This window comes from Saimiri boliviensis, chromosome 4 (genome assembly GCF_048565385.1).
Source record: "Saimiri boliviensis isolate mSaiBol1 chromosome 4, mSaiBol1.pri, whole genome shotgun sequence".
NCBI classification, from domain to species: Eukaryota; Metazoa; Chordata; class Mammalia; order Primates; family Cebidae; genus Saimiri; species Saimiri boliviensis.
Window position 1 is genome coordinate 17,581,270 of NC_133452.1, and position 12,833 is coordinate 17,594,102.

Genomic DNA, 12,833 nt, shown 5'->3' on the forward strand with positions numbered 1-12,833 from the left:
TATTTATAATTCAAAGGTAATGGACAATAATGATAATATTGGCTACTAGTAAAATCTGCTAAACAATGAGTACAATTTGAAGTCAACATTTTCAATTGGGTAACTTCCCAGCAGCTTTCAGAGCCATAGCTGGGCTTGCACATCTTAGCCTGAGCCATATTTAGGTGTTTAGGGAACCCCTGAAAAAGGAAATTGTCATTTGCTTTTTTACTGTTTCAGATGCAGCATCTTGACAGGTTTTCTCTTGCACCCAGGAAGGATCAATAAAACATGCTGATTTATATACACATTAGTAGACTCTCTTGGTTTTGTTCAAGGTATTTATACCAGAATCTTGTTGGAGCAGCAAGATGATAACTTTCTTTTGATTAATGTATACTTCAGGCAGTATATCCAAGAACATAAAAACATTTCTTCATATATAATTATGTATTTGACAGTAGAGCAAAATGTTACCCTACCCCACTTTCCTCAAGGATTATTTTTGGAATATACCTCATATGGTTAGATCATTATTGTCTTTATACTACATGAAAAACAAAGAATGACCTACTAACAAATACTGATTAATTTCCTTTCCCTGGTTATCTGAAAGTATGAGAAGAGATGGGAAGTCCTTGGAGGATGACAGGATAGACATCTTCTGAAGCTCTTGATTTCCAAGAGCTTACGGCCTCATCTTTAAGACAGTGCAGGTCTATAAACTAAAACATATTTTAAAAGACAATTGACAGGTAAGGGCTGCATCAGTTCAGACTACAGAGCCCTCCCCTAGCATGGGAATCTTCATGAGAAAATTGGTGTGACATTAATGCTTGGGATGAGTAGGATGTCGATAAGCAGGGAGCAGCAAAGCATGGAGCTGGTGGGAGGGAGGGAAGCACAGGCCTGTCTGGGAAGAATGAGTCGACAGGTTTATAAGTTCATCTGCAGTCAAGGGTTCAAGTAGGCAACCTTGAAAATAAAGCTGGAAGACACAGGTTGGTCTAGATAATGTGATAATAATTCGTGACTGTCTTAGGTTAGATTTCAAGGCCAAAGTAAAAATGCGTTGCGTGGTTTGCGAAGCACAATTTGATGCCATCTGGCTCACTAAAAACAATCATTTAGATGAGAAAGTTCTATCCAGATGGACGATTTAGATGAATTTTCATGAGAAAACTCAGTAGCCATTTATTTGTCTCAGTGACACAGCGCTATTAATTTTCACAGCAAAATTTAACAATATAGAGGAAATATCATTAAAGAAATGTCTTTAGATATTTGTAAGCACCAAATGATCATGTCACTAAAGAAAATGTTCCTCAGAGCTATGAACATTCCCTGAGCTAGTGGCACTTAATTGTCTTTCATGGAATTTTTGTCTTTGTGTTTTTAAAGGTCAAAGAATGTTACTCCCCACTCCTTTATGAGTGTCAGCAGCTGTTGATTCCGTTGGAGGAATTAGAAAAGCAGATGACGTCCTTTTATGACTCACTTGAGAAAATCAATGAAATTATCACAGTTCTTGAGCATGAGGCACAATCTAGTGCTCTTTTTAAACAAAAGCATCAGGTGAGAGCAATCCCTTTCAGGAGACAATTATTTTAAAACATGTAGCAAGACCAGGTTGTTGCTTACAGTAATAGAAATTCAGTTATGACAAGAAACATTTTTCTAGAATAGTACTACTAACTCAAAACAAAAATACATGTCCTATCCGAAGATGAAAATCCATTCACTGTTGATGGAGGGGCTATGGGAACTGTTTCCAGGGACCAGTCTAGCTGGACTCGGGTGCAAACCAGGCTCTATTCATCTGAATCAGTAAATTCACTGAGTTGAGCAAAATTAGGAAAAATGGTTTGTGTTGAGCACCCAGCTCTCCTTTCTATCAGTGGAGCAATATTGTGAGCTGACGGTACTCGGCAAGCTATTTATAAGCATCTGCTATGTGCATGCGTAAGTCATGCATCCTGAACACCAAGTATGGAAGGTGCAAAGTTCACTATGTCTCTGTGAAATAAGGGATGTGTTATAGAGATGGAGCCACATCTGCTACTCTTAACTTCAAACATTAAGAGTATCCATAATCAAAGGACTTTCTGTTATTTCTCTGCTTTGTATTTATTTAATTTTCTTACAGTGTCTACTAGCGATAGACTACATATAGTCTATTCTTTAAAAAATATTGAGAATTTATTTATATTAAACTTTTTATGGACTTTGATCATGAAACATGATCCCTAGCTTTGCTAGTGGAAAGAAACTATAAGAAAATTAAATAAATATACTGTCTCTATACATTAAATATCTAAAAGGTAAATATATATAAATTATATATAAAACCGATAAAAAGAATATTTATGTAAAACATATAAATACTTGTATTGTATATACATATATGATATTTTCATTCTTATATCAATTTTCTTTTGGAAAATCATTTACTGTTGCTTCCCACACATAGCCTTAGGCATTACTTGCTGCCTCACTGATTAACAAAATGGTCAATTCCATATGTGCTTTCATTTCTTGATACTTTGAAAAAAAAATAGATGATTGATAGCTAGATAGATAATTTCAATATATATTTACGTATATATAATAAAAACAATTTCTTTCCATTTCCATTTAGTATATATAACCTCTGTCTTATGAGATCTTTTCTTTGCCGTTCAGAATAGGACAGTTTAAACAACCATGAATCTCTGGAAATGTGTTTGATGTGATAATCATTTTTCTTTGTCTCATTTTTAGTAAACAGATTGTATGCATAGCAGTCTCCTACTGAGTGTTGTAGTTAATTGACTTATTTGGTTTATTATAAATGAACCTACTCATCAAAGGAGTGAGAAGCTAATGTACAAAAGGTTTGCCACTGCATTAATTGAAATAGATTCATGGGAGGAAGGTAGCATCATTAGTAGAAAGAGCAAGAGTGTCTGGAATGAGTCTGACAGATACTCTGATCTTATATCTAATATTGCAAATTAGAAAGCTTTGATATCTTTCATTTTCTCACCTTAAGATGAAGGCTACAATACCTGAGTTTAAAGCTTGTTGCAGATATTACATTAGATACTCCGTAATGTGATTAGCATGTAGTAAGTGGCACTATATGACTGATAATATTATTATCCATAGTAAAACCACAGTGATTATACCAGTAAACTGCATTCTCGTTGTATTGGATAGAGATTATCTTTCATCTTTAGACATGGTGACATTGCCTACATTTCTAAATTTGTATTGTCATTAAATAATATTTCCATAATTAAAATAGCATTCATAGCATTCTTAATAATAAAATTTTATAACACATTTTCAACTTATTTTACTCTTTTATTGCCTAAGTCTTCAAAAGGAAAAAGTACGTCCTTATTTCATTTTGCCCAAACAAACAAAAAACCATACTCTTGATATTTGCATCTGGATATCCAAAATGGCATCCAAATGAGGAGTTTGAAATATTTTTTCAAAGCAGTTGAGGATACTGAAATGCAAATGTTGTAATTCAGGTCAAAAAGTGACTCTCTACCTTGTGCTGGCCTCAATGATTTCCATGCTGTCTACTGCCAAAATTACAATTGCAGGCCACAGGTCAGAAGTGGAAGTGTCTGTAAGTCACCATTGCATCTTGTCCTGCAAATGTGTGATAGCTGCAAGTTTTTCCTACGTGCATGGGCCTGCTGCCTTTTAAAAATTAGGATCTGAACCCTACCATTTCATTACTAAGACTGTTAGGCTGTACGCCTTCAAATATTATAAATTTAGGATATATGAAATACATATTTAGTGCATCTCTTTCAGCAAAGTGAATACGCATTGATGCTTAATTTGTTTAGTCACATTAAAACCTGATCTGTATTGACTGATTTCATTATTGTTCTCTCAATAAAGCACAGGCCTATCACCTTGCTAGAGGAATGCAGACCTAGACAAATAACTTTTGATGCTCTGTCATTTTCTTAGTGATAATAAAATGTACATGAAATATTTAAAAATCTCAAAAAACTCTGTGTAACATTTAAATGCCTTATATAATAAAGCACTGACTTCAGTGATTGTTTAAAATTGAGATCTTTTGACCAGGTGCCATGGTGTACGCCTGTAATGCCAGCACTTTGGGAGGCCAAGGTGGGCAGATCATGAGGTTAAGAGATCGAGACTATCTTGGCCAACATGGTGAAACCCCGTCTCTACTAAAAATACAAAAATGAGCTGGGCATGGTAGCATGCACCTGTAGTCCCAGCTACTCGGGAGGCAGGAGAATCACTTGAACTCAGGAGGTGGAGGTTGCAGTGAGCTGAGATCGCACCACTGCACTCTAGCCTGGTGACAGAGCAAGACTCCATCTCAAAAAAAAAAAAACAAAAAAAAAAAAACGGAAAGAAATTGAGATCGTTTGAAATGTTCCACTGTACTTTTGGTTTTACTCATCACTGATTAGAAGCCTAAAAGCTATGTAATGTTGCTCTTATTATCAGTAATGGTCACGCTCTTTCTTTTGCTCTCATTCTGTCTTGTAAATAACATTGTTATGGGGCTTCCTTTCTTCATAGGAACTGTTAGCTTGTCAAGATAACTCCAAGAAAACCTTGACACTTATTGAAAAAGGCAGTCAAAGTGTTCAAAAGTTTGTGACATTGAGCAACGTGTTAAAGCATTTTGATCAGACGAGGCTACAAAGACAGATTGCGGATGTTCATGTTGCTTTTCAGGTAATTTGCTTTCCCTGCTTTAGAGTTGTGAGCTGGAGAAAATGCAGATTGAATACAAGCAACCCTCACTCATGCTTTTGATCTTGCTAAAAGGCCTCACCTGGTGGTGTCTGGAAACCAATCATTGTCCCAGTTGTTTTTTCTAACGTTAATTAATATTGAAAAGAGTGAATTATTCCCATCATGATGAAATGTCTCTTTTCCAAATGCTGTTAAAATCAATAATACTCTCTAACAAAATGATACTTTCAGTAATGAGAAAACAGCATCACATTATGATTGTTTTTTACATCAAGATTATGGTAAAGAAAACCGGAGATTGGAAGAAGCATGTGGAAACCAACAGTCGCTTGATGAAGAAGTTTGAGGAATCTCGGGCAGAGTTGGAGAAGGTGCTGCGGATTGCTCAAGAGGGCCTGGAGGAAAAGGGGGATCCAGAGGTGCTCCTGCGGAGACACACCGTGAGTCCACCCTTTAGGGGGCACTTGACCTGAATACATGGACAAATGATATGACCTTGGGTGAAAACCTTAAAAAAGGCATGCTGATCTGATACAGAAGGGGAGTGGGCAGATGAGTCAGGGAAGCAGAGACTTTTTAGACATGAGAGCCATGGATTTGATGGGCAAAAAGAACTTCAGGAGTAGTTGGTGAGCTGACTTGTCATTGGCCATTCTTAAGCTCCTGGAATAGTGGAGAGTCACAGTATAATCCAAGTTCTCCAAATTACTAATTTGTTATTTAGCTTACAAATTCTTCTATAACTAAAGATTCTTTCAAATGGATATCTCGAGGTGACTGGCTAAGTCCTTTGTGCTCATTTTATATATCCACCATATCCTAATATAGACACTGTGTCACTTGAAGTCTGGTAGCTGACACACAACTTGTCCCAGTATTGTAAAGCCGTCTTCATATTTATTATTTAAATATCAATATTGAGAACATTATTCATAATGTTCATGAACAGCATACAGAAATAACCATCACTCTGAGAACGTGTAGTTTATCTTTCCTGACATTTCAGTGGTTATTTGTATAAACTGCACTCTCAAATGATTTGTGATTCAGCCAGCTAGATTTAGGGTTAATGTCTACAACTGCAAAACACAAAACATCTCATTCAGTTTATTCACCTCTACGGTATGGTACTTTTTGTTCGGAATCACCATTTTTATAAAAGAATTCCGCATGCCTACTCTTGAGACTGTGTGAGACTTAGTCATGGGTAGTATGTACATATGTATTGTCTTCATCTGCTTGGCAGCCATAGCAAAATAGCATAGATGGGGGGCTAAAGCAACAGAAACTTAACATTCTCACAGTTCTGGAGAAGGGAAGTCTGAGATTAGGTGCCAGTATTAGGTAGGGTTCTGGGGAGGGCCCTCTTTCTGGCTTGCAGGTGGCTACCCTGTGCCCTCACATGGCAGAGAGAGAGCTAACAAGATTTCTGGTGTTTCTCCTCATAAGGGCACTAATCCCATCCTGAGGACCCCATCCCCATGACATCATCTGAACCTCATTACCTCCCAAAGTCCCCATCTCCAAATACCATCACATTTGAGGGTAGGGCTTCAACACAAAAGTTTGAAGAGGAATGCAATGTGGTGCATAGCATGTGTGCCTATGTGTGGACATGTGTGCTTCTCTGTGCACATGTGTGAATGTCACAGTGGCTCATGATGAAGCATCAGACCCTGAAGCACTGAGGTTGGGGAATGAGGAGTTATGAGGCTTAATTCTGGCTTCCATTCTGTTCTTCTGACTTCACCAAAGGGGACCCAAAGCTCTATCACTATAGAATCAAGGTTTTGGCATCTCCCCTTGGAAGATGAGATACTTCTTTTGAAATATTCTACCAAACTTGAGAACCACAAAGAATTTTTCTAAAAAATAAAAAATACCAGTAGAATTTCAGATGTGATGGCTTCTGATTCATAACTATAGGTGCACATAGTTCATTCTTAAAAAACAATAGTGGGTGCCGGGAAGTTTTGAAGAGGGCAGCAGCTGGCTAAGAGGCTTGTTTAGTGGCTGTTTAGAGGCATGATCATGTCTGATGCTACACTCTTACCCACTTTCCCCCACCACGTCAGGAGTTTTTCAGTCAGCTGGATCAGAGGGTGCTCAATGCCTTCCTGAAAGCTTGTGATGAACTCACCGACATCCTCCCAGAGCAGGAGCAGCAGGGGCTGCAGGAAGCTGTTCGAAAGCTCCACAAACAATGGAAGGTGAGTCAGGACAGACCGGAGACACCGTGCGTCCTCAATGAAGGGAGAAGCTTGAGCGTGTTAAGGTCCAAATGTAAGAGAAATTAAGAAACTCATGGAAAGTCACTGTAACCATTTCCCTCATTTAAAAAATCAAAAAACTGGACTTAAATAAAACTTGATAATATATGATAGAATTGTGTTATTCCTATTTGTTATCAGCATTAATTGTATCCTTGAGCATTCTTTTTGGTTTTCTGATTATTTTTAAACTGGGGTGACAAGGACATTTAACTTATTCAAGCAACATTTCATAAACTCCCCTCTGCTGAATAAATCTTGTTAGGTATACCTACTGAAATCATAAAACATATATAGTTTCTGCCCCCAAAGATTTTACCATCTAGTTGAGGTAGCTATGATCAAAAAACATAAATGAAAATATTTCTTAGTTAAGAATTCAGTGATGAACAAAGCATACTCCTCTAACCCCCCCAAGAGCTTAAGAATTCAGAAAAATAGATAATTAGTTGCAAATAATACAAGTATTATATGATCAATCCAAAATTGTGTATATTTATGAAAGCTTTGAGAGAGGGAAGTGGACCCACTTGGAAGTTGGAAAACAGTGAATCAAGTAACTAGTTGTGAGCTAGAACTTTAAAGAAATAGAAATGAGAGTAGGCAGGGGGTAACACAGCAGCACAGAAGAGACAAAGTAGGAGAGTGTTCAGGGAGGATGCAGGGACCCATGGGAGTCTGCATCTGACTTGTGTGTCACGCGCTGTGGAAGAACCATGAGAGATAAGTCTGGGTCTGTCCCGTGGAGGCCAACTTCAGATGGCATGCCAGATTCTGTAAGTAGCTGTAGCATAATGCAGACCCATGGAAGACTGTCTTCCTTGAGGTAGACAGAAAGAGGACAGCTCCAGCTGTAGGTGAGCATATGCTATCTTGAGGTGATACTTCGTGTGCATTATATGGAGGAGTTTTGGGGTTCAGAAGATTGGCAGCTTTCCATCAGGCTCCCTCACTTTATGGATTTTTTAAATCTCAGTAACATAAGCTAAATAATTACCCCTGTGCACAAGAAAAACACAGTTAAAGAAATATCCTTTTTACTTACTAATTGCTAAATTAGAAAATTCAAGTGTCTCATTAAAAAAGAAGGATTCTTAAAGAAATCTAAGCTTTGTTAGATGTCTTTGAAGCGTATCATATTGTAAATGCATTATGGAATAAAGACTGTAACTGAAGGTTGTATTTTATTACACACACACACACACACACACACACACACACACACACACCCCTCTATAGTATTTAATCTAGGTAGGGCTTTCCATAGCCCCACTTCATTTTTCTCATCAGTCATTTCAGTATTCTCTTTCAAGGATAATCCTTTAAAATGCCATAGGATAGAAGTTAGTTAAAATTAATTATGGATCTAAAAGTAATGATGAAACTTATGTTTATAATTAAATAGAACATGAAATGTTATGTGTTGTTTGAGTGCTTGCTTGTTTCTCAATGTATGATCTAAGGAAAAGAGGGTATGTCAGGTGGTCAGCAGCCTGCTCTATTGTTTTCTTTTCTTTCTTTTTAAAACATTTTTTAACTAATTAGGTTTTCTTATGTTCCTCCTTTATGAAATGGGTATAATATCTGCCCCTCCTGCCTCACAAGGTCATTGACAAAATCAAAAGTGACACATGCAGGGAAGAGGGTATGATTTAAATCCAAGGTAAAATCTTAGCTTTTGTACTTACCCCTGAGCCTTCATGATGTAATCTATAAAATAAGAACATGAATATTGTGAAGGGCCAGACGGATGTGGTAGCTCACGCCTGTAATCCCAGCACTTTGGGAGGCTGAGGTGGGCAGATCACCTGAGGTCAGGAGTTCAAAGCTAGCCTGACCAACATGGTGAAAACCCATCTCAACTAAAAATACAAAAATTGGCCACGTGTGGTGATACTGCCTATAGTCCCAGCTAACTCAGAAGGCTGAGACAGGAGAATCTTCTGAATCCAGGATGCAGAGATTGTAATGAGCCAAGATCACACCACTGTACTCTAGCCTGAGCAACAGAGTGAGAATCCATCTCAGAAAAAAAAAAAAAAAATACTGTGCAAGGCTACTGTGAGAATTAAATCAAGTAATTACTGAGAAAACACCTAACCCACAGCAGGATGAAAAGATTCACTGTGGTCCCAGTACTTGAAAAAATACAGAGTAGTGAGAGACCAGGTGTGGAAAGTAGTGATTCAGTCACACTGGCCCTAAAAGAAATATGTTATGGATTTTTTTTGCCACTTCAACTGGGAATGTACATAACTGGGAGCATCATCCTAATTTTCTGAATCTTCCTATGGAATGTAGGATCTTCAAGGAGAAGCCCCTTATCATTTGCTTCATCTGAAGATTGATGTGGAGAAGAATAGGTTCTTAGCCTCTGTAGAAGAATGCAGAGCTGAGCTGGATCGAGAGACCAAGCTGATGCCCCAGGAAGGCAGTGAAAAGATAATTAAAGAGCACAGGGTACGTCTCCCACACCACAATGTTGATAGCCATGTCAAGTCACATTCCATAAACGATATTGCTGATATTTTGGTTTGGGTATGAAAAAAATAGCGTAATTACCCTACCTTGGTAGTCTGCATGGGAATCTTCCTTTGGTTTTTCTGTGAAAATGTAAAAGTACTATGTGGCTTCTCACAGGGATTATAAAAACATTTATTATACATCAGGTTTTCTTCAGTGACAAAGGTCCTCATCATCTCTGTGAGAAAAGGTTACAGCTCATCGAGGAACTCTGTGTGAAACTCCCAGTCCGGGACCCAGTAAGGGACACACCTGGAACCTGTCATGCGACTCTCAAAGAGCTCAGAGCTGCCATTGACAGCACCTACAGGAAGCTCATGGAAGACCCAGACAAGTGGAAGGACTACATGAGCAGGTAGCCTTGGAATGGTCTCCAGAGATGGGTAGAGTTGAACGTAGTTCTGTTAGTTCAGAGATCATGACAAAACAAGAAATAATATATTTCATATTTTGAGCTCATATTCTTGTACAAAAATATTTTGTTTAGTAAAAAGAATGGGTTTTAGTGAGACTCAGGGTGAGGCACCTTTTTTCCAAGTGACCCAGATGTTATCTCTTTGAGGCAAAGTTGGCCAATCCCTTTCTCCCCAGTAGCCTCATGTATTAGTTTGTCCTCACACTGCTAATAAAGACATACCTGAGACTGGATAATTTATAAAGAAAAGAGCTTTAATTGACTCGGAGATCAGCATGGCTGGGGAGATCTCAGGAAACTTACAATCATGCCAGAAAAGGAAGCAAACATGTCCTTCACACGATGGCAGGAAGGGCAGTACAGAGAAAAAGTGGGAAAAGCCGCTTATGAAACCATCAGATCTTGTGAAAACTCATTATCATGACAACAACAGCAGGAGGATAACTGCTCCCATGATTCAATTACCTCCCCACAGGTCCCTCTCACGGCATGTGGGGATTATGGAAACTAAGTTCAAGATGAGATTTGGGTGGGGATACAGCCAAACCCTATCACCTCATATCCCATAAGGGTGGCTTCTGCCTCTATAGGTTAGTGTCTCACCCTAGTGGGGACACATGAGGGCAGACCTCAAGTGGTCCCTTTCTTCCTTCAGGTGCTCAGTCTCTCGAACACACCTTTTCCCTCAGCTGAACTCCCCCAGCACCCTGCTTCTAGTAACTGAGCACAGAGGTGGCCACCCCTGTCCTTTAACATGAGCTTCATGTTAAAGGAACAGTTTCCAGAAAAGTTGTTAATCAATTTGGTAATCACTTAATTATTAAATTTCCATGAATGGATTCAAAATAAAAAACAATTCTAATCGTTCTGGTATGTTCTCCCTTTAATAAGAAAATGCTTATGTTATTTCAGATTCTCTGAGTTCTCATCTTGGATATCTACAAAGGAGACACAATTAAAGGGGATCAAGGGTGAGGCCATCAACACTGCCAACCATGGAGAGGTTAAATGTGCCGTTGAAGTAAGTTCAGGACCACTATTTGCTAAAGGAAATTTTCCCATAATGGAAAAATATTGTTAGACAATCTAACAGTTGTCTCCTTTATTCTTTCTGGAAAAAAAGTTCTTGAAATTGACTTTAAAATAAGTCTCCTCATATTACTCTGGAGAACTGTAGAGTTTTATCCTATTGAATTCTTGGTAGCTTTGAGAATTAGTCATGCTCCATGGTGCCACAAATGGATCTTTAACTAATGGGGAGTCCTGAGTGGAATTGCATGCATGGGTGTATAACCCAGCAGAGATGTAAGAATCATCATGGAAAACAAGAACACTGTATGCTTTTATACAATACATTTTCAGCCATGCAAAAGCCAGGCCATGGAAAAATCAGGGAATTAGGCAAGGTCTCTGGGCATCCTTTCTATTGACATTAGGTTGTATTTGTTCATTTCAACCTCTGTGAGTGCGGATACAGTCTGAGAAACCCCGCCAGGGCCACAGAGCCTCGGGCTCAAACACAGTTTGAAGTCTGTCAATGGCATTCTCTCACTCTTAGACACATAATATTGTGAAAAATCTTCATCGTTCAACGTTTTTAACCCTTGCAAGTCATAAAATGTATTTGCTTTCTGTTCCTGTCCTCTGAGTTCCCTTTTTTTTTTTTTTTTTTTTTTTTTTTGACACAGGGTCTCTGTACCCAGGTTGGAGTTCACTGACACTTTCACAGCTCACTGCAGACTCAACCTCCTGGGCTTAAGCAATCCTCCCACCTCAGCCTCTTGAGTAGCTGTGACTATAGTCACATGCTACCATACCTGGCTAACGTTGGTAATTTTTGTAGAGACAGGGTTTTGCCATGTTGCTCAGGCTAGTCTCAAACTCCTGGGCTCAAGAGATCTGCCCCCATCAGCATTCCAAAGTGCTAGGATTACAGGTGTGAGTCACTGTGCCCACCCCTTTCCTTTTTCATTTAAATTATACAATCCCCTCAAATGCTAGTGGTGATCGATAATGTCATGATATACATATGGAAGGATATTGACATTTGCTACTGGTTGCTTTTATAGTACAAAAAAATTTATATCCTAGAATGAAGAGCTCACTGGTGTCTGGAACTAATAGTTTCCCAGCTCGTGTATACTCCAGCAAAGCTCTGGAGTGGCCCTGGTTGGAGACCCCTGTCCCCGAGCCCCTGCAGAGCTTCTGTAGGGAGGACCAGCTGGTCCTGTCACTACTCCCTCAGTCAGCAGCCCTGCAAGACCTGAAGCCCTGGAGTCTTTCTAACATTTTCTTGTCAATAAAGCCTCCCTTCCTAAATCAGAGCTGTGCTTCCATTTATGCTTCTTGTCACATGGGATATTGGCTTCTAAAAGCTAATAAAAATGAAGCAGAAAATGTAAGTTGATGAAGTTAAGATAAATCTTTAGAGCATCCATAACAATATTCAACAGGTAGACTCCTCAATGAAATAAATCAGCTGGTTGAAAAGAAAAAAAAACTTTCATTCTTTTTTGCAAAATACCATCTTCTTTCCAGCTCACAGGAAGTGAGATAACAAAGTGTATATATGTTATGGTTGCCAATTTTGGCATCTCATAATTTTCCAGAGTATTTTTAGAATCATCTAAAAATCAACTTCATAATTAGATTGATTGGTTAGATAATTATAGATATCTCCAGTAGATGAATGTGTAAAAAATTAATGTCTGTGTGAACATTCATTAGAGATAGATTCTTGATACAAGTACCAGGGACATACTTAGATATAGATATCTATAAGTCTCTAACCAATCTAATCACGAAGTTGATTTTTTTGGTATAGACAACAGTTTTCTTTCAAGCACTTATGGATTTTTGTTAAAAATATGTACAAAAAGTAAAATAAGCAGGCACTGTAT

At 38.3% G+C, this 12,833-nt stretch overlaps 1 protein-coding gene across 23 annotated transcripts in view; it reads left to right on the forward strand.

The window, feature by feature from the left end:
* The window catches only part of SYNE1 (spectrin repeat containing nuclear envelope protein 1), a 518,258-nt gene that overhangs the window by 166,371 nt on the left and 339,054 nt on the right, over positions 1 to 12,833 (forward strand). For all 23 annotated transcript variants that reach the window (XM_074397242.1, XM_074397246.1, XM_074397241.1 and 20 more), the window contains 7 exons: positions 1,381 to 1,554; positions 4,546 to 4,704; positions 5,001 to 5,165; positions 6,801 to 6,935; positions 9,297 to 9,455; positions 9,665 to 9,873; positions 10,846 to 10,954. In XM_074397242.1, coding sequence (XP_074253343.1) covers positions 1,381 to 1,554; positions 4,546 to 4,704; positions 5,001 to 5,165; positions 6,801 to 6,935; positions 9,297 to 9,455; positions 9,665 to 9,873; positions 10,846 to 10,954 — 1,110 coding nt within the window. The remainder of the gene's footprint in view (positions 1 to 1,380; positions 1,555 to 4,545; positions 4,705 to 5,000; positions 5,166 to 6,800; positions 6,936 to 9,296; positions 9,456 to 9,664; positions 9,874 to 10,845; positions 10,955 to 12,833) is intronic.